This window comes from Mustela putorius, unplaced genomic scaffold (assembly GCF_011764305.1).
Source record: "Mustela putorius furo isolate JIRA1106 unplaced genomic scaffold, ASM1176430v1.1 tig00000867_pilon_pilon_pilon, whole genome shotgun sequence".
Taxonomy (NCBI): Eukaryota; Metazoa; Chordata; class Mammalia; order Carnivora; family Mustelidae; genus Mustela; species Mustela putorius.
The window spans coordinates 2858099-2879771 of NW_025421501.1; the positions used below are offsets into that span (position 1 = coordinate 2858099).

General features: G+C 45.2%; 1 protein-coding gene across 1 annotated transcript in view; it reads right to left on the reverse strand.

The window, feature by feature from the left end:
• Window positions 1-420: 420 nt before the first annotated feature.
• TTC19 (tetratricopeptide repeat domain 19) overlaps window positions 421-21673 on the reverse strand; it is a 30641-nt gene continuing 9388 nt past the window's right edge. The window contains exons 8-10 of the mRNA XM_045085434.1: window positions 3739-3893; window positions 2137-2299; window positions 421-1764 (exon numbers count right to left, since the gene is read on the reverse strand). Of these exons, the coding sequence (XP_044941369.1) occupies window positions 1631-1764; window positions 2137-2299; window positions 3739-3893 (452 nt within the window). The 3' untranslated portion in view covers window positions 421-1630. The remainder of the gene's footprint in view (window positions 1765-2136; window positions 2300-3738; window positions 3894-21673) is intronic.

Consider the following 21673-nt stretch of genomic DNA (forward strand, 5'->3'; position numbering starts at 1 on the left):
CCTTGTGGAGGATCAAAAATTCTTAAATAAAACCTGGAGTGACAAACCTTTCAGTAACCCCTGCCATTGTGAAAAGGTAGAAACATTCTCATTGCAGACGGTGAGTAGGTGATACTTATTTTTCAAAACTCAACCAACCAATAAATTCAGCCTGGGTTTCACTGACCATCTGATTGATACTCTGTTTCTCATTAGACCTGAACAAAGGAGCTAGCTGGGTGGTAAGAGATGAGTTTACCAGAAAGCAGGAAGAAACTGACATCAGCAAATATAATAAAAATATAAATATAAAAAAATATAAAATTCTAGTTTTAGTCTAATCCCCGAGGATTTGGACCTCAAGGTTTCTAGTTTCTGTTTTCCTGACTCTAGTAAGTTCGTTCTCGTGAGAAATTCAAAGATTACGGAATACATAGAGCATTGTTGTAGAGTCTCTAGTTTATTATGAAAGGATTCTTCCAATATGTACACAGGAAACAAAAATATCTGTTTAATCATTCCCACTCACACCCCCATCTGCAGAGGCTTACCAACAACTGCTCCTTCGCGGCACCTACAAAAATCGCCTTTCCCCTGGGCGAAGGGCTCCCTGCGAGCCTTCGGCGGTGAGCACACCCAGCTCCCTAGCCCGCAGGTTTCGACTGTGCGCACTCTGCGGCAGCGGGGTAAGGCTCTTTCCACACAGTAGTCTGTACACCTACGGTCCTCTGACCGGGTACGTTCTCCCACAGCCGTAGGAAAATCTCCTCGGTCCCCTGCTTTACAGACGCAGATACGAAAGGCCAGGATCAGGACCAGGTCAGTGATCCTGCTACTGCACCAGCAGTGCCTGTCGGAATCGCTGGGGGTGGGGGGAGGTTTAACAGGTCACATGTGTAAGGCCCTACCCTGAGGCCGGGGGCTGCAGCCTGGGCAGGTGCAGGGCCCGAGGCTGCACAGGCAGTGGAGTGCTCCACCAGCTGTGAGAAGAGTCCACGTCACTCCTTGTTCGCCTTCCTCACGGTCGTACGTAACCAGATATAAAAACACACAGTTCACTTTTATTTATCATTAAATGGGCATACTTCCAAGGGCCTAAAACTCCTACTTCCAAACGTCATGCTGGACGCCAGTGCAAACCAAGACGAGACTTTTGCTCCACTACGCGTTACACCCCACAATGGGCTTCATGAAAGGGAGAAGGAAAATAACTCACCACAATCCCCCTTCGCCACGAGACAGGTCACTCTGATCTGCCCGACAGCGATAAAACGAAAGACAGGGGAGGGAATCAATGGGTCGGAATCACAGGACGCGGATGCTGGCTGACGCCCAGCCGACGGCGGCCCGGCTCCTCGCCATTCGCGGTGCCCCCAAGACCCACGCGCCTGGCCCCTCTCAGAGGTCACGACTGAAAGCATCACTTGACATCTGTCCTTAGAGGCAAAACCAGCCAGGGGTGAGAGTTGTTTTTCCTTTAAAAACACAAAGTGGCAGTGTATACAACTTGTCCTTCACCACAGCCACACTGACAAAACTTGAATATCAAGGAGAAAGGATCTAAGCCACTGATTTGGGTATCACTGAGACCGGAATAATCGCTGTTGCTGAAAATTCCCTACAACAAAAAGGGATCTCGCGCTTCGTAAAATTAAGTTAAAGGTCTACTTTTTCTCGACAGCTCAGCCAGCTCTTCCCTGATGTGCTGTATAGAAACCTCGTCTCTTTTCAGCTCCGCTTGCTTTAGCGCCTCCTGGTAGATCTCTCTTGCTTGTGCATATCGTTCTAAATGACCCAGAGAGAAGAGAGGAGAGAAATGCAGGTTTTTCAGAGTGATTCTGCGAGGCTCCGCAGCGTGGGCACCAGCGGCCACACAGGAGCCCCGGGCGGGCACGACTTCCTTTCCTGCTGGGGCCCCCCTGCCTGCCCGTCCTGCCAGTGGCGGAGCAGGGCCCCCCACCCTCAGCCTGAGCTTCCCGCAGATCACCGGGAGCGCTGGAGGCCACACACAGCGCCACTGGAAGCAAACACGTCCTCTCTGGGACCTCCGACCAGCCCCCTCGTTCCGGAGCTTCCGGACCGCCCCTGGCCTCCCTGAAGCCCTCTCGCAAAGTCCTACCTCCGGGGACCCCCCTGCTCTCACGCCGGGCGCCCTACCTCGGTGCATGAGGATGGCGGCCAGGTTACTGAGCAGCATGTGCAGCTCGGGGTGCTCGATCTGCCGGGCCAGGTCGGACGCCCTCTGCACGTACGCGCAGGCCTCGTCGAAGCGGCCCTGCGCGTCCAGGGTGGTTGCCAGGTCACTCATCAGCACGATGGTCTGTGCGCAACAGAAAACGGGGCCAGTTAAAACAAGTAGCTACACAGATCAATCTGGAGTTTGGTGAACTGAATCTACGCTTAAGATTCCGTGTTCCTAGCATCCTGCAGGTGAAGAGCATCGGCCTTGAACGAGCCACATCCGCTCACTGTTTACACCATACAGCACACGGCATCCGTTTGACTCTGGAAAATGACAGAAGTCTAGAAACTTGGGAACAGGATGCATATTACTTAATCTAATGACCAAATTAGAAGCACACACACAAAAATAAAACCGCAAGCAGCAGCTATAAACAATCTCATTTAAGGTTTGCCGTCCTGAGAAGCTAGCCTCCAGCGCCGTCTTACAATGTCATTCCTGCGGGTGACTCTTGAGACTCACCGAGAAGAAGAAATACATAGATTATGGGTTTTAGGAAGATCTCCTTTAAGGGTTTTGAATCTTAAAACTCTTAAGTCAACATTTAAGAATTTTGACACTAGGAATGGCAGACCCGCCTCAGCGCCTGAAGCCCATGATTTAAGCCTCAGTTCTAGCACTTGTGATCTGAACTGCAGATTTGTCTTCTTCCTCTGCAGTGCTATTCCATGAAGGGCACTCTGTCACCTAAGTCCCCTTCCTGAGCACAAGTCATAGCCCAATACCTTGACTCGCCCACCGCCCCAGCCTGGGACATGTTCAGGTGGGTTAAAATGTGTGTCCTTCTGGGGGCTACCGAGCATCTCAGATAAGCGATCTAGTTCTCACCTCTAAGAACTCAGTTTGATGGAGAAGAAACACAGATTTCAGTTCAGTGCGGTCTCGGTTCTAACCGGGAGCTCTGCACGGTGTGGCTATATTCTGTGTCAGTGGCTTTGACTTTTTAATGCGGTCCCCCTCCCCTTTATCCCCCCATGTCCCCTGGCAGCTTACCTGTCGGGTGAGGGAGGCAAGAACCTCCATGTGCCAACCTGTTCCTCCTAAGATTCCCACTGAGATTCAGGCTCCAAAACACTGCGCTGGGTGGCCTGAGGCCTGGAAGCCCGGGGTGCCTGGTTAAACCTACTGTGGGGACAAGCTGTTCCGCTATGTAAACGGATACACACACAGAAGGCTCTGGACGGACCCAGTAAATGATGCAAGGTCTCAGATGCTTTCTTTTTTAAATTTTTGGGTTTTTTTTTTGAAAGTCGTCTGTGCACCCAACCTGGGACTCAAACTCTACCTCAAGATCAAGAGTCAGGTGCACACTCCGCTGAGCCTGTCAGCAGCCCTCGGGTCCTTCCGAAGCAGGCAGCCGGGGGGGGGGGGGGGGGGGGGGGGCAAAGGGAGGGCCTGGGGCACGTGGACGGGAAACGGCTAGGACCATTCACTGAGACTCCGTCCCCACTGTGGCATCTCAGACCAGGACACTGACAGCGCTGTTTTACGCTCCCCTCCCCGCTCTCCTCCCTTACCTGTGGGTGTCTTTCTCCCAGCATTTCTTCGGAAATCTGCAAAGCCTTTTCATACATCCTCTGTGCCTGTGACGGCTGCTTGGAGAACAGAAGGTAGCGCGCATAGGTGTCCAAGCACATGCCGAGGAGGAGGTGGGTGCTGGCCTTCTCTTGCACTGAGGAGGAGAGAAGAGCAGTGCCAGCATATGACACGAGCACAACAGGGAAAGTGAGGCAGAGGTCCAGCCGAGCTGCTTCCGACTCTTGCTTGTTACCAAGGACCACGAGTATTTTCACGGTACGGGACCCATGGACTGTGTCCTGTCGTTTAAGAAGTACCTCTGACCTTCCCTTTGTTATACAGGGGGATGAACATCTATCTGAACAGTTTCCCTGATGTAATTTCAGACTGTGTGGTGGCAGTACATGGGGCGTCCCCACACAGAGAAGCCACTCTCTGACATGGCACAGAGTGTAAGAATTCACCGACTGGGACACTGTTACGCAGATCGCATCGGATGCCACAGGTGGAGGGTTTAGTCCCACCGGCTGGCCCCCCTCCCCCCATCAGACACCAGTCACAAGCCCCGTACTTCTGCCAGCAGCTGGCCACGCAATGGAGTGTCCAGTTCAACCCCTCCAAACCAGGATGCCAACTGTGAGTCCTGGTCCCGGCCGACAGACTGTATGGCAGAGCTGCCTGGGCCTCCCTCCTTCAGTTACGTTCATTTGCTAGATCAGCTCACAGAACTCAGAACATTCTGCTTCCTGGGTTACTGTTTATTATAAAAGGATATAATTCAAAACAGCCAGATGTAAGGGACGTACAGCATAAGGTGTGTGGGAAGGGGCGCGAAGCTTCTATGCCCTCTCCGAGAGCACCAACTGTCCCAGGATCTCTGAGTGTCGGGGTTTTCGAGGCTCCATTACGTGGGCATAACTGATTCAGTGACTAAACATTCGGGACTGACTAAAGCTACGACCCTCCCAGTCCCCCTCCGCCCAGGCCAGGGTGGGACTGACCGGCAACCCTCTAATTTACAGGACCCAATCTCTTGACAGCTGTCCTTCTCTTGACAGCTGTCCTTCGGAGATGGCCCAAAGTCTCCTCGTTAATGTAACAAAAGACACCTTAATCACTCTCAGCCCGAGAAATTCCAGGGGTCTGGGGAGCTCTGAGCCGAGAACTGCAGACAAAGACCAAGTATAGATAAGAAATAGATTTGGTCTGGGGCGCCTGGGTGGTTCTGTGGTTAAAGCCTCTGCCTTCAGCTCAGGTCATGATCCCAGGGTGTGGGATCGAGCCCCGCATCAGGCTCTCTGCTCAGCAGAGAGGCTGCCTCCTCCTCTCTCTCTCTGCCTGCCTCTCTGCCTACTTGTGATTTCCGTCTGCCAAATAAATAAATAAAATCTTTAAAAAAAAAAAAAAAAAAGGAAATAGATTTGGTCATCTGACTGTTATCAAATCACAATACTGCAATATCCAATTAAATGTCAAATTTTTCCTCACGTTTTTCCTTTAAAGATTTACTACACCCACCGTGGGGCACGAGCTCACAAGCCCCAGATCAGGAACTGCACTTCAGCGACAGGGCCAGTCAGGGTCCCCCCCCCCCCGTCCCCTCCCACATTTTAAGTAAGACCTTGAACATCAAGGTACAGAGCGTTATTTTCAGATCAAAACTGTATTTACTAGAAACAGGTAAAGATAAATCCCAAGAATTAGTGAAAGACAAAGAAAGGATAAGACAGATGAAAGCGTTTTCAGGTGCAAAAAAGGCAATGCTTGGTAAGAGACCAGAGAACGCTCAGAATCATGAACTAGAAAGTCACAAGGCAACCGGAAGAACAGTTAATCCATCTTTTGAAGAAGAAAGACGGCAATGAGACAGCACTTCTGGAAAATTATAGTATTGACAACACAACGTCTCACAGGCAACAAGCGTCAAATGCCTAAGCCACATGAACGGAGCACAACAGACCTTGAGCACAGACTCCGGCCGCAACAAGGCGCACAAGCGAAGACCCAGGAGAGCTGGTGGACGTGGACATGTGATGACCTGGACCGCAGGGAAACGCCACAGAAAGGGTCCCCGCAGATAAACTCTGGAAGCTGTGACACACCTAACCAATGATGGTCAGCCGGCTTCACTTGCCAGCAAATTCACATGCGACCCCGTTCCTCCCCGGCCCCGCCACTCAAAGCTTCAGAAAACGTGCAAAAGGCAGACAGAATTTAAAGATGAGCAGGGAACCAGGTCTAACAGGATGACCATGACTTCAGAGAGTTTAAATAGGCCGGTTTCACTGGGGTGGATGTAGACAGCTGCTGACACGTTGTCACTAGGTAAATGGTAAGAAACAATGCAGAGCAGAAATCTGAAGTTACTTGCTCTGACTTAATTATATACAAAAAGAATATATTCATCTTCTTAAAATCAAACTAGGGATAGTTTTAAATAGACTGCCTTACAAATAAACGTGCAAAAAAGAGAAAAGATATTTGTGTAAATATCAAAAGTATACACAAATGTATGGATAAATACAGAAAAGCAGACAGGATGGCACCAGCTACCGCATGGAAAGATCCCGTATTTCTCCACCAGGAGGAACACTGAAACCAAGATCTAACTATGAGCAAAAATGCTGAGCAAAAGCTTATATAATCAAGGGGCAGTTTAACATTAACAACACTGCAAAATAATCTAACAAAAAAAAGGCGGTTGAAAATGAGAGGAATGAGATAAATCTGTGTTCCCTTCAAGTACAAAGGTCCAAGAAGTAAGTAATCTGTAACAGAAGACTCGGAACTAAAACACACGTTCTTCGAGAACATTTAAAGACAAAACCTTTTTGCCATACCCCCAAAATATCACAAAACAATGTATAATTATTCTAATTCTGGAAATTCTAGGCATCAAAAATGACTGCCAACTCCTATTTCTGGGATTTCTATTAATTCTCTTTCAATATTCGAATATTTTTTGAAAGTCCTGTTTGTATTTTGTAATTAGAAAGTATGATAGGGGCACCTGGGTGGCTCAGTGGGTTAAGCCTCTGCCTTCGGCTTGGGTCATGATCTCAGGGTATTGGGATTGAGCCCCGCATCAGGCTCACTGCTCAGCAGGGAACCTGCTTCCCCCTCACTCTCTGTCTACTTGTAATCTTTCTCTCTGTGTTGAATAAATGGATAAAATCTTTAAAAAAAAAAAAGTATGATAAAATGACAGGTAATTCTAGTGGAAAATCATCACTACTGTTATCAGCAATGGAAATTAACCAAAAGGGAAAAAAGACAGTAAAGATTTTTAGAAATAATTAATGTAGTTAGATTTTAGCTGTAGTATTTTTTCACTGTTAAGAAAAATGCATTTCAGGGGTGCCTGGGTGGCTCAGTGGGTTAAAGCCTCTGCCTTCGGCTCAGGTCATGATCCCAGGGTCCTGGGATCGAGCCCCGCAGTGGGGAGCCTGCTTCCTCCTCTCTCTCTGCCTGCCTCTCTGCCTACTTGTGATCTCTGTCAAATAAATAAATAAAATATTAAAAAAAAAAGAAAAATGCATTTCAAATTCATATCACACAATCATATGAAAAATGAAAATTTTTAGGGACGCCTGGGTGGCTCAGTTGGTTGGACGACTGCCTTCGGCTCAGGTCATGATCCTGGAGTCCCGGGATCGAGTCCCGCATCGGACTCCCAGCTCCATGGGGAGTCTGCTTCTCTCTCTGACCTTCTCCTCATTCATGCTCTCTCTCACTGTCTCTCTCTCAAGTAAATAAATAAAATCTTAAAAAAAAAAAAAAGAAAGAAAAGAAAAATGAAAATTTTTAGAGAATCTACTTCTCTAAAAACAAGGGAGAAATAAAAAGGCTCCACAGAAAACCTTTAGCATACTGCCAAATTAAGAGAAAACTTCCCAGCTTTGATAAAAAAAATAAAAAGTTCCTTCTCTAAACAGTAACATTTAAAATATAGTTTCTTAAAATATTACTATAAAAACTGCTAGAATTAGTCAAGAACAAATCAGATAGTAACAGCTGAGAAGGACACTGGGGATGTTCAGACAGAGCCTCCCCCAAAGATTATCTGAATCTGAGAGGGCGGTCGTATTTATTTCTTCAAACTTATGTAAGTAATTCTTTTCCACAAATTATTTCTAACCAGAGGAAAAAAAGAGAAGCTACCTCAAACCTCTCTATGAAACAAACAAGATTCAGCACAGAAATTTTTACTCAAAATATTAGCAACTGAAAAAAAAATATATATATATATATATATTAGCAACTGACACTGTCATGTACATAAAGGAAGTGACCAAGCAGCACTTATTCCAGGAATATGAGAATCGGTCAGTGTTTTTAATGTATCAGTATATCAAATACAGACTTATATAAATGCAGACCAAAAAGGAATGTGCTAAGATACTGGTTCCGAACAGAGGCTTTTGGTTCCAGTAATAACAACCGATGATCTGAAAACCGTTCTGCTTCAAAAGCACCATCAATTCTATCCTTTTACACGCACAGCTCAGCTCCCAGGAGAAGGAATTCCCAAGGGCCAAACACTAGGAGTAAACTAAAACCCAGAGTAGAAAGTACGGGACTTGACGCCACAAAAGCCCCATCGGCACTGGTTTTGTGGGGGTGGCCTGAGCGTCTCTGTCATCCAGAACTGAGTTCTTCAACTTTGATCAGAGAATGAGACCTGAAGCCCCTTGGATAAAACCAGAGTGACTGTCGTAGGCATCGTGCGCCCTCCCCACACCCTGCCCCCGCCGGGGACTACAAGAACTTGCCCAGGGCCAGCCTGGGATCTCCAAGGGAAAAGCACAAACATGGAAATGTCTAGTCACAGGCCTGAGCCGCACAGAGCTGATGTCTACCTCCAACCATCCACTTCGGCCTGGACCTGCGAGCCTGGAATAAACAAAACCATTCCTGACTCTCACCTTCCAGCTAAAACCCGCCTCAGATGAATTTATTATCCAAACAGAGTAAGCGTGGAAAGTCACAACAAACAAAAACCAGCAGGCGATAAAAAAGGAGCCTCACCCTCTAGAATTGTAGATAATCGACTATTCCGAGACCGTAAATGAAGCAGGTTTTGAGTAATTACTGACATGGCCAGTATGACCCACCACGGAGCCCTGCATGTGTACCTCCTTTGCCTAGAATTTTCTTCCTGTAGAGACAGCCACTTGCCTAATGCCCTCCATCCTTCACGTCTCTCACCACCGAGGCCTTGGCTGAGCCCACTACACGCTCCCTGCACACACGTCCCCCCACACACATGTGGTCTCCGTAGCATGCACTTTGGACAGGCTATGGCTTTGCGGGAGAGTTTATGGTACGTTTTTCCTGCACCAGAAACTGAGCTCCGTGAGGTAGCGATTTCCTTTCACTCACAGCTGTCTCGCCAAGCCCAGGAACATGGACGGCACGTCTCAGGCACTTAAAAATATTTATTTTTGGAAGGATGAATGGACGAACAAATCGAAAGAAAATTAAAAACATAAAGGTACTGAACTAAAGATAGAAAAGAAAAAAATTAAACCAAAAATTAACTTTAACGATAGAATTCAGCAACACTGGCGCTCCCTGAATCTACGAAAACTCAACACACAAATGTCATCCCAGAGCGTGAGAAGAGGATGACTGATAAGACAGTCCTGAGCCGGGGCGCCCGGGTGGCTCAGTCGTTAAGCGTCTGCCTTCGGCTCAGGTCGTGATCCCAGGGTCCTGGGATCGAGCCCCACATCAGGCTCCTTGCTTGGCAAGAAGCCTGCTTCCCCCTCTCCCACTCCCCCTGCTTGTGTTCCTCTCTCTTGCTGTGTCTCTCTGTGTCAAATAAATAAATAAAATCTTAAAAAAAAAAAAAAAAAAAAAAGGTCCTGAGCTATAACCCTGTCCATGAAGGATCCTCACACCACTTCACATGATATTAAAAATTCCAGGTAAAGACAACCCATTAGAGACTCTTAATCTCAGGAAACAAACTGAGGGTTGCTGGAGCGGAGTGGTGCGGGAGGGATGGGTGTGCTGGAGGATGGACACTGGGGAGGGAATGTGCTGTGGTGAGCGCTGTGAATTGTGTGAGACTGACGAACCATAGACCTGAATCCCTGGAACAAATAACATTATATGGTAATAAAAATTCTACATAAAGACTAAGTGTACAAAGCCTAATACTTAGAAAGGACCATCTTTCTAACCTTGTATTTTATTCAAGACACAAAAGGCACAAACTATAATATAAAGGAAAATGTTAAAAGATTCTATTAACATTCAAAGTTTAATCTCTGTACATGAACTGACCTCAAGCGAAAAGACAAGGACACAAAGAGATACATAACCTACAAAACAGAAGTGTTTATATTTTGTTCAAATACATTAGGAAAAAGACAACTCTTCAAAAGAAAATAAGCGAAGGATATAAAGAAACAATTTTCAGAGCAGGAGACCTGCATGGTCAATAAAGTACGAACAGATGTTCCATATCTCATTAGCAATAAAAAAAAAACCACGAAGGGGCACCTGGGTGGCTCAGGGGGTTAAGCCTCTGCCTTCGGCTCAGGTCATGATCTCAGGGTCCTGGGATCGAGCCCCACATCGGGCTCTCTGCTCAGCAGGGAGCCTGCTGCTCTGCCTACTTGTGATCTCTCTCTGTCAAACAAATAAATTAAAAAAAAAAAACCACAAAAAACAAAAAACACTGAAACCCCAATGAAATTCCACATCACACCCACCAGATCATCAAAAAATAAAGTCTAACAACAACAAAAATCCAGAGCAACAACATGAACCCACCGCTAGTGAAAATGTTAACCGGTAAAACCACACGGAGAAGAAACTTAAAAATATCTAGTGTATGCACGCCAGCAAGTGCACGCTCAGGTACATTCCATAGGGAGGAGCTCACATGTCTGCAGAGAGATACGGGGCCGAGAAGGTTCCAGGAGCTATTATTTTCCAGAGTAAAATGGGAAGAACCTTCATGTCCATCTACAGGAGACCCATAAGACACGCATCCAGAGGGATCCCAGACCACAGTTGCAGGGAATGGAGCCACCAGGGCCACCGGGAGCCTGTATCTCTCCTTACAGCTCAGTAGACCAAGTAAGTAGAGGGAGTCACTCTTCTAGACAGGCACAACCCAGCAGACATGTGGTTGGGCAAGGAAACAGGCCTTTGTTAAGGAAAACTGATGCTTTAAGTATCACCATAGTTAAATCTCAACAAAATAATGTTGAATGAGAAACTGGAGAAACAAGTGCATAATCTGATACCATTTGCATAAAGTTTAACAACACATTGGGGCACCTGGGTGGCTCACTGGGTGAAGTATCTGCCTTCGGCTCAGGTCAAGATCTTGGGGTCCTGGGATCGAGCCTCACGTCAGGCTCCCTGCTCAGTGGGGAGTCTGCTTCTCCCTCTCCCTCTGCCATACTCATGCATGCTTGCTCTCTCTCTCTCTCTCAAATAAGTAAATAAAATGTATTTTTCAAAAAGCTTAAAAACATACTGGCCCCACTGCATGCTGTTTACTGAAATATACAAATGTAATAAACAGACCTAAGAATGATAAAGATCAAAAACAAATTAAAACAAACAAACACCAAATTCAGCACCGTATTTACACCAAGTGGGAGTACACCAGGGTTTACTGCTAGAAAAAAGCTCCAAAGCACAGACGGCAACTATTTAGGTTTGACAAAGCCGAGGGGGAAGGTACACAAGTAACTGCTAGTCACTACACTTCAGTTTTGCTTGAAATCTTAAAAAAAAAAAAAATCAGAAGGCACGGAACTAACTTTTCTGAAGGTGAGAGAGTAGAATGGATTATACACTGGAGAAATTCCCAAAATACAGCCCCAGAAATGGAAGGAAAGGATGAGTATGAGGGTCAGAGAAGACTGGCTATTCCAGTGACGGACACGGCCAAATAAAAGAGCACACCTGGTTCACAAAGATGTATTTGGAAGCGCACTGAACTGGATCTTAGAAAAGAGACTAAAGAGACTAAGCCCCCTAACCTCATGGTGACAAAGCCACCAACTGCTACAAAGCAACCCGGCGTGACAAAGCAGCTATCTCCAGAAGAAGGCAAATGAGCGGCTCCAAGGTTCTCTCCAATAAACCCTAGTGAGCCGAGAGTTCCAGATCGGAGAGAAAAACCAAGCAGGAAAAGGCACCAGAATGCTTCATCGTCCTCATCTCATCTTACAGAAGCAACAGAAAACACTACGTATACCTTCCCTCCAAGTTGTTAAGTGAAAGTTTAGTGACGAAAAAGTCCCTTTAGGAGGGAACTGAGAAGGGCGCTTGGCGGCTCAGTCAAGCGTCTGCCTTCAGCTCAGGTCATGATCCCAGGGTCCTGGAATCAAGCCCCATGTTGGGCTCCCTGCTCAGTGGGGAATCTGCCTCTCCCTCTGCCTCTGCCTGCTTCTCCCTGCTTATGCCTTCTCTCTCATTGTCAAATAAATCAATAAAAATCTTTAAAAAAAAAAAAAGAAAGAAAGAAAGAAAGAACTGAGAACAAAAAAAGTAACAAAAATGGAAAGTGGTTTTTTTTTTTAAAGATTTTATTTATTTATATGAGAGAGAGAGCACAAGTCAGGAGAAGCAGGCAGAGGGAGAGGCAGACTCCCCACAGAGCAGGGAGCCCTACATGGGGCTTGATTCCAGGACCCTGGGATCATGACCTGAACTGAAGGCAGACGCTTAACCAACTGAGCCACTGGGGTGCTCCTGGAAAGCACTTTTTTCAGTGCAAAAAAATTATACAAATATCCAATACTAATTTTAAATAGGCTTTGAGGTTTTGTGGACAAGACAATGATATTCAGACTAGGTTTTTAAAAATCCCAACACAGACTTCTACAAAAGACACACTGAGAACGAAATGACTTAAAATCATTTTTCTAATGAAGGAATAACTCACAATGAAGATACATATCTAGGACTATTTAAATAGCATAAAAACATTTGGGAAGAAAAAATGCACAAAGCCAAATTATCTTGTCTAGAACTAGACAAAATCAGCAAGGATATGAGAGTTGAACAATACTTTAAACCAAATACATCTATCCGACATATATAGAACATTCCACCCAACAACAAAGGAATACACCTTTCTCTCTAATGCACATGCAACAGTCTGCAGGACAAACCAAATACTGTACCCTAAAACAAGTCCCAGTAAATTTTAAAGGATTGAAATCAGGGCACCTGGGTGGCTCAGTCAGTTGGGTGTCTGCCTTTGACTCAGGTCATGATCCTGGCACCCTGGGATCCCACCCCACATCCGGCTTCCTGATCAGCTGGGAGTCTGCTTCCCCCTCTCCCTCTGCCCACCTCCCCCTCACCCCCATTCATGAGCTCTTTCAAATAAATTTTAAAATCTTAAAAAATAAATTAAAATGACTGAAATCATATAAACCATGTTTTCTGATCACAATGGCATGAACTTAGGGTTAGGGAATATTGTTAATTCATAAATATGCTAAAATTAATCAACACACTCCAAAATATCCTAAGAATCAAATAAGAAATCACATGAAAAATTAGAAAATACACTGAGATAAATGAAAACGAAAACACAACATATCAAAATTTAGAGGATACAGCTAAAGCAGTGGAGGGAAATTTAAAGCTGTAAATGCCCGTATCAGAAAAGAAAGATTTGAACCAACAACCAGATCTTCCACTTAAGAAACCAGAAAAGGAGCAAAAAACAACCCAAACCAAGCAGGAGAAAGAAACCAAGGAAAAACCGAATAGTCAGGAAGGTCCTATATGAATTGAGAGAGGTAAACACACATGAAAAGCCAAGGCATATGACAGATGATGAAGACACCACATTCCAGGCAAGTACACAGAGTACTTAATGAATGCCAGCTGCCGTCCTGCGGCACTGAACTCCCCTGACAACTCTATAAGGCCGAATAGGTTCTGCTCTTACTCCTGCTCTGTGGATGAGGAAACCAAGAAAACAGTAGTTACGTAACTTGTCTGCAGTCACACTGTGAAGAAAAGGAAAATCCAGAATTCAAACTCAGGCTCCAGACCTCAAGCATTCATGACGCCAAGTATGTATAGACCAAAAATAGCTGCATTTTCCAAAAGTGTTATGATTATTTAAAATATGAAAATGGGAGGGACGCCTGGGTGGCTCAGTTGGTTAAGCGGCTGCCTTCGGCTCAGGTCATGAGCCCAGCGTCCTGGGATCGAGTCCCACATCGGGCTCCGTGCTCAGCAGGGAGCCTGCTTCTCCCTCTGCCTCTGCCTGCCGCTCTGTCTGCCTGTGCTCACTCTCTCTTGTCAAATAAATAAATAAAATCTTTTTAAAAAATAAATAAATAAAAAATAAAACATGAAAATGAATGAAACTTTCAGCTCAAGGAAAGGAGGAGAAAGGAGTCAATGAAAAATAAAAATGTCTTGAAAAAATGAAATAAATCCATGAAATTAGGAATTGGGAAAGAAGTATGACATCCTAACAGATGACGGTCGGTTATGCTTTAAAAACATAATTCCATAAAGTTTCTTTAAAGAAAATATAGATCTCCAAACATCTGTCATCCATGCGCTCATTTATTCAAGATACTTATTTTTATTTATATTTTTAAAGTAGGCTCCACACCCAACACGAAGCTTGAACTTGACCCTATGATCAAGACTTGCATGCCCTACTGACCTAGCCAGCCAGGCACCCCTATTCAAGCTATTTATTAATGCTGGGGGCCTGAGTGGCTCAGTCATTGAGTATCTGCCTTCAGCTCAGGTCATGATCCCGGGGTCCTAAGATCGAGCCCCACATCGGGCTCCCTGCTCAGAGGGACGCCTGCTCCTCTCTCTGCCTCTGCCTGCCGCTTCCCCTGCTTGTATTCCCTCTCTCAATGTCTCTCTCTGTCAAATACATACATACATACATGTTTAGTAATGCTGTGTTCTCAGTACTGTCCTACATAACTGAAATCAAGTCAAGAAAAATAGAAGAAATTTAAATATGAGTACTGATCAAGGAAAGAAGAAAAAAAGTTGCCAGAGAATCACCTCCAAAAGAGATCTGGCCCATATGGTTTTACATCTCTCTCTCTCCTTGGGCCTCCCTCTTCCCTGAAACACAATAATACTGGAATCAGGCCAATTAATAATCCTACCACAGCCCCTAACAAAGAGTCGCATGTCTCTCACTTGAAATCAAAAGCTAGAAATGACTGAGCATCCCAGAAGCTGAGACGAGCAGACGGCTAGGCCTCTTGCACCAGTGAGCCAAGCCATGAACACAAAGGGAAGGTTCTAGAAGGACATGAGAAAGCCTTACAGGGAACAGACGGATGATAACAAAGAGGGCTCTGATGCGGTCTGGAGAGAAGGCCAACCTAGCCCCGACACCCCCTTCAGCCGAAGCCTAACCCAGAGCAAGGCCCTGACTCCCTTCAGCTAGGGCAAAGCTGGGAGGTGAGGAAGCAGCGGGACAGGCTGAAGCTGGCAGAGGCTGGTTCAGGAGGACTGAGGAACCGCATCGTCTGCATACCATAGACAGGCAGGCTGAAGCAGCACGTGCTGATGGAGAGGCTGCAGCAAGTTCTCCAGAAGATTCCAGACCCTCATCAAGCTACTAGGCTACACTAATCAACCACACTAAGTAACAGACTCTCAACACAGACAAAACCGCTTTCTGTCGGTGGAGACGCCACCTAGGACTGTCACGGCTGGAGAGCAGCCAGCACCCGGCTTCAGAGCGTCAGAGGGGAGGGCGACTCTCCTGCCCAGGGCTGACGCAGCTGGTGACTTCAAGTGAAGCCGACGCTGCGGGCCATTCCGAGCGCCCCGCGACCCTTAAGAGTTATGCAGAGTCTACTCCGTCCACGTTCTAGAAAGGGAACAAAGCCTGGATGACAGCACGTCTGTTTACAACACAATTTATTGGACTTTTTAATTTTTTTAAAGATTTTATTTATTTGATAGAGATCACAAGTAGGCAGAGAGAGAGAGGAGGAAGCAGGCTCCCCGCTGAGCAGAGCGCCTGATGCGGGGCTCGATCCCAGGATCTTGAGATCATGACCTGCGCTGAAGGCAGAGGCTTAACCCACTAAGCCACCCAGGTGCCCCAATTTACTGGATATTTTATGTCCACTGTTGAGACCTACTGCTCAGAAGAAAGATTCCTTTCAAAATATTACTGCTTCTTGGGCACCTGGGTGGCTCAGTTGGTTAGGCGACTGCCTTCAGCTCATGTCATGATTCTGGAGTCCCGGGAACGAATTCCCCATCAGGCTCCCAGCTCCATGCGGAGTCTGCTTCTCCCTCTGACCCTCTCCCCTCTCATGCTCTCTTTCTCTCTCTCACATAAATAAATAAAATCTTTTTAAAAAATATTACTGCTGCTTGACAAGGCACCGGGTCACCCAAGAGCTCTGATGGCAACGGATGGTGAGACTTCCGCTGTGTTCAGGTCTGCTAACACAGCACCCGCTCTGCGGCCTGTGCAGCAAGGGCTCATTTCAACTTTCAAGTCTTTTTATTTAAGAAATAGACTTCAGAAGGCCCTAGCTGCACAGACAGTGACTCCTCTGACGGATCTATGCAAAGTAAACTGAAGACCTTCTAGAAAGGATTCACCATTCTAGATGCCATCAAGAACACTAGTCATTCACGGGAAGACATGAGAGGAAGAAATGGATTCCAGTTCTACAGATGACCTTGAGGGGTTTAGGACTCCAGCAGAGGAAGTACCGGCAGATGTGGTGGGAAAAGCAAGAGAACTAGATGCAGAAGCGAAGCTCAAGGGGTGCACAGGCGGCTCAGTGAGTTAAACCTCCGACTCTTGACCCTGGCTCAGGTCGTGATCTTGGGATCATGAGATCAAGCCCCTCGTCATGTTCCACACTCAGTCTGGAGTCTGCCTGAGAGTCTCTTCCTCTGTCCCCTCTCCCACATGCGTATACACACACTCTTACTCTCTCTCAAATAAATTAATGCTTCTTTAAAAAAAACTTATGGGGGCGCCTGGGTGGCTCAGTCAGTGAAGCATCTGCCTTTGGCTCATGTCATGATCCCAGGATCCTGGGACAGAGCTCTATGTGGGCTCTTTGCTCAGCAGGGAGTCTGCTTCTCCCTCTCCTTCTGCCTGCCTTTCTGCCTACTTATGCTCTCTCTCTCTCTGTCAAATAAAGTCTTTAAAAACAACAACAACAAGATAATGAAAATCTAGTAATGCAAAGCACTTTAGGGATTTTTTACGTAAGAAAATTCAGCTAAATGGGAGCAAATGTGTGAAACCTGTTTACTATATAACTGAAACGTATGCTACCATAGAATTCAAACATCGCACCCTGTTATAAGAACCATCAGATGAATGAATCAAATGGAAAGCCCCAAAAGAAACGCAAGCGTATACTAATTTACAATACAAACATAACGCTGACAGATCACCATCTTTAAGAAAGTAGTTACCAACATCATACCAAGATTAACTGCGGATGTGTTACAATGTTATGTCAACACAGTTTAGGAATAAAGAAAAAAAAAGACTACAAGGAAAGTTGGCCGAATATTTCTCTCATTTCAACATGAAAATTATCCTACGCATTAAGCTCCAGAAGGGCAGGACTTCTGCCTCACTTGCCTCTATTCGACTTCTAGAACACCTTGCCTAGATTAGCTATTCTAAGTAACTCCAGGCAGGGGCACCTGGGTGGCTCAGTCAGTTAAGCAACTGACTTTGACTTAGGTTGTGATCTTGGGGTCCTGGGATCGAGTCCTGCGTTGGGCTCCCAGCTCATTGAGGAGCCTGCTTCTCCCTCTGCCTACTGCTCCCTGTGCTTGTGCACTCACTCTCTGTCAAATAAATAAATTAAATCTTTTAAAAAATAAGTAAATAACTCCAGGTAGTCATTTAAAATTAATAAAAGCAAAGAAAATAGACAAAAATGAATTCAGATCTAACTCCAAAAAGATCAAAGGCAAATGCAAGTCATACTGTGTGATTCACTTATACAATTTTTTTTAAGACGGATTGGTTTTAGAGAGTGAGCGTGCATGCGTGGTGGGGCATGGGCAGAGGGATAGGGAGAGAGAATCTCCAGCAGACTCCTGGCTGGGCCAGGAGCCCAGTCTGGGGACTGACCCCAGGACCCTAAGATCATGACCTGAGCTGAAACCAAACAGACGCTTAACCACCTGAGCCACCCCAGGGGCCCCATTTTTATGAATTTTGAAAAAAAACCTGCACAAACCAACAAGCTTCAGCAGACCAGTATCTCTGTGGTGAGAAGGGGAATGGTACTGGGGTCAGACACACCCAGGCTGTGAAAGTACTGTTGGTGTTGGGTCACTGCCTGTTCTCATGATTCCCTCACTTGTATGAATGTCAGTTTCACTTTTTAATTAAAACAAACAAAAAAATCCCAAAACTCTGAACTCTATAGACATGAGCAAGGGAAAAGAAAGAACGTGACAGGATAGAGTTAATATTCTTATCAAACAGTACCGATAAATGATCAACCTCATCGCTTAACGAAGAAATGCTAGTTAATGCATCACAGCCACATCACCAATCTGGTGAAGGTTATAAAAGTCAGTGAGTTTTGGGGAGAAGGGGCACACAGCCTTACCACAGTAATGTGAACTAACAGCAGTTAACCCTCAAGCAGCTACTCTATACTAGGCATTTTCTCAGCCCTTCATCAATACGAACTCATTCAATATTCCTACCAGTCCTACAAGAGGATTACTCTTATTCCCATTCTGAGGATCAAAAACACACAGGGGTTACTCAATTTGATGAAAGTCACAAAGCAAATAAATTCACAGATCAGAAAATGTCAATTAATACAGTCCTTTCAAGGGCAGTTCTGCAACATTCATCAACAACCTTAAAATGCGCCGCTTTTGACCTGGAATCTCAGTGCTGAGACGCCATCCTAAGGAACAGACCTGGACACCACCCGTGTCGTCACAGAACCCTTAACCTCCACACAGATACACCGTTCCAGACTGAACACACACACACGTGTCCCTATTCTCCCCCAAAACATCGCTAAATCAAAGTTAAAGGATGAAAAAGATACAAAGTCACAAGAGAGATGAATCAAGGCAGAGGACAGAGATCATAAGCTGTGGGAGATGACAAGCAGTGGAAAAAGGGCGGCGAGTGACAAAGCCCACAAGAGGAACGTGACCGAACGCTGCAGACAACTGAGAGGCAGCCCAGGGCCCCAGAGCAGCTTAGGAACGAACGAGAGCAAGTACTCCGGTTAACAGAGCAATTATTAAAAAAACAAGCAACAGGGACGCCTGGGTGGCTCAGTTGGTTAAGCAGCTGCCTTCGGCTCAGGTCATGATCCCAGCGTCCTGGGATCGAGTCCCACATCGGGCTCCTTGCTCCGCAGGGAGCCTGCTTCTCCCTCTGACTCTGCCTGCCACTCTGCCTGTGCTCGCTCTTGCTCTCTCTCTCTCTGACAAATAAATAAATAAAATCTTTAAAAAAAAAAAAAAAAAAAAAAAACAAGCAACAAAAACACCGCGGACTTCTGTAGGAAGCAGTCACAAATAATAGTAAATGCGATCACGTGACATTACTTGGCTCAACAGCTAACACTACTAATAGATTCGCAGTAACGAAGACACGACCGAAACCGCACTAACTCCTCACTCTTCGGTAAGTTACCAGATTCTAAAAACGTAACAAATCAACAAATAATTTTATGTTATTTAGAAATATGAAGGAAAATACCAGAAGAAATTGGTTAAGAGTTGAAAATGATGCCAGGAAGACAGGTGGCAAGGAAATCATATTTTTAAATTAATTCTTCTAATGCTCCTTGACTTCTTATACAGGTAATGTAAGAAAGTAGTTTAAAAAATAATTTGTTCCAAGAAATACAGAATATTCAGAAAAACACAAATAAAACATAAATCCCCTGGCCATCTATCAACCTGTTTACATTTTGGTATCATGCATCCCTGCTCTAGATCTGTATTTAATCTACATATTCCAGAAAATTAGGCTCCCTGGGGTGCCTGGATGGCTCAGTCATTAGGCATCTGCCTTCGGCTTGGGTCACGATCCGAGGATCCTGGGATCGAGCCCCACATCAGGCCCCCTGCTCAGTGGGGAGCCTGCTTCTCCCTCTTCTACCCCCTCCCCTGCTTATGTTCCCTCTCTCGCTGTCTCTCTGTCAAATAAATGGGTAAAATATTTTTAAAAAACAGAAAGAAGAAAAAATTAGGCTTCTCTTAATTATACTGTTTAGCAATCTGTTGTTTTCATTTAATTTTTTTCAGTAATTACATATATATTTACAACATGAGGAACAAAATGAGTACCCTAGACCAAGTTTTTATGCGACCTGAACTAAACACTTTGGGGATAGATTTAGTCGTGTCAATTAAAAGCACGTGAATTCGGGGCACCTGGGTGGCTCAGTGGTTAAGCCTCTGCCTTCAGCTCAGGGCATGGTCCCAGGGTCCTGGGATCGAGCCCCCATCGGGCTCTCTGCTCAGCAGGGAGCCTGCTTCCTCCTATCTCTCTCTGCCTGCCTCTCTGCCTCCTTGTGATCTCTGTCAAATAAATAAATAAAATCTTTAAATAAAAATGCATATGAATTCAATAATGGATTTAGTTTGGTTAAAATAGAATGCAGGGAGTCACTGGATGGTGCAGTTGGTTTAGTGACTCTTAGTTTTAGCTCAGGTGATGATCTCAGGTCATGGGATCAGGCCCCGTGCCTGGTTCCAGGCTCAGCTTGGAGTCTGCTTGAGACTCTCTTCTTCTGCCCCGTGCCCCTATTCGCGTGTATGTGTATACTCTCTCAAATAAATAAACCAATCTTAAAAAAATAAATAAACAGTGGCTCAGTGGGTTAAAGCCTCTGCCTTCGGCTCAGATCATGATCCCAGGGTCCTGGGATCGAGCCCCGCATCGGGCTCTCTTCTCAGCAGGAAGCCTGCTTCCTCCTCTCTCTCTTTCTGCCTGCCTCTCAGACTCCTTGTGATCTCTGTCAAATAAATAAATAAAATCTTAGAAAATAAATAAATAAATAAAACTGAGTGGGAATATATTTCTTTAGAAAAAATAAAGATTAAGAATAACGTAACACATTTTCTATATCGTCTAACTAGTAAAATGTAACAACCATAGTTATAATTGAAGTTAGTTTGCTTTCTCCAAAAAGACTTCCTCTGCCTGGAAAAAAATGTTTTCACAATATACTACTAATTTAAAATAAAAGCATATACAGTATGATCCCTAATTTATTTCTTAGAATGTAAACAGCATAGGGGAAAACAAGCCTGCAAAGTCACACAATAAAATAATCAACAGTAGTTTTTTCTTAGGATTATTATGGATCATTTTTATTATTTTCTTCCCAATGCTTTTCTACATTTCCTTAACCGCACAGGTATTACTTCCAGAGTCACTTTTAAGAAACGGTCTAGAGTCAATGCTGCAAATGAAAGACAGCAAGGGTGTGAGTAGTTCAAAAGTAACTTATTTGATAGCTAGACTTGTTTTTACATCTTTCATGAGTTTCCCTGAAGCAATTCCGTACCACACTGAAACTCTCCTTGTTGTCTGTCTGGTCTTCTGTTCTTACAGTCAACAATTACTGAGCCTCCATTGCGTGCCGGGCACTGTTCTAGTACTAAAGACTCAGCAGTGAACAAAACAGATGAAATTTGCTAGGGAAGACAAATACAAAAACACTCGGAACAAAAATACACTTTTAGTGGCCACACAAACATGAGCACACAATAGCCACACATACACTCCTTCCAAGTGTGAGGAAAAAAAGTTAAGGATAGGTGGGAAGAGAGCATTGTTTTAGTCAGAGTAGGCCTCCCGAGGAGGGACCCCCGAACTGAATGAGGAGAGCTGGCCATGCAAAGATATGGGAGAGCAAGCTAGGGAGAGGGAGCAAGTGAAAAGGTCCTGAGAGATGTACAAGC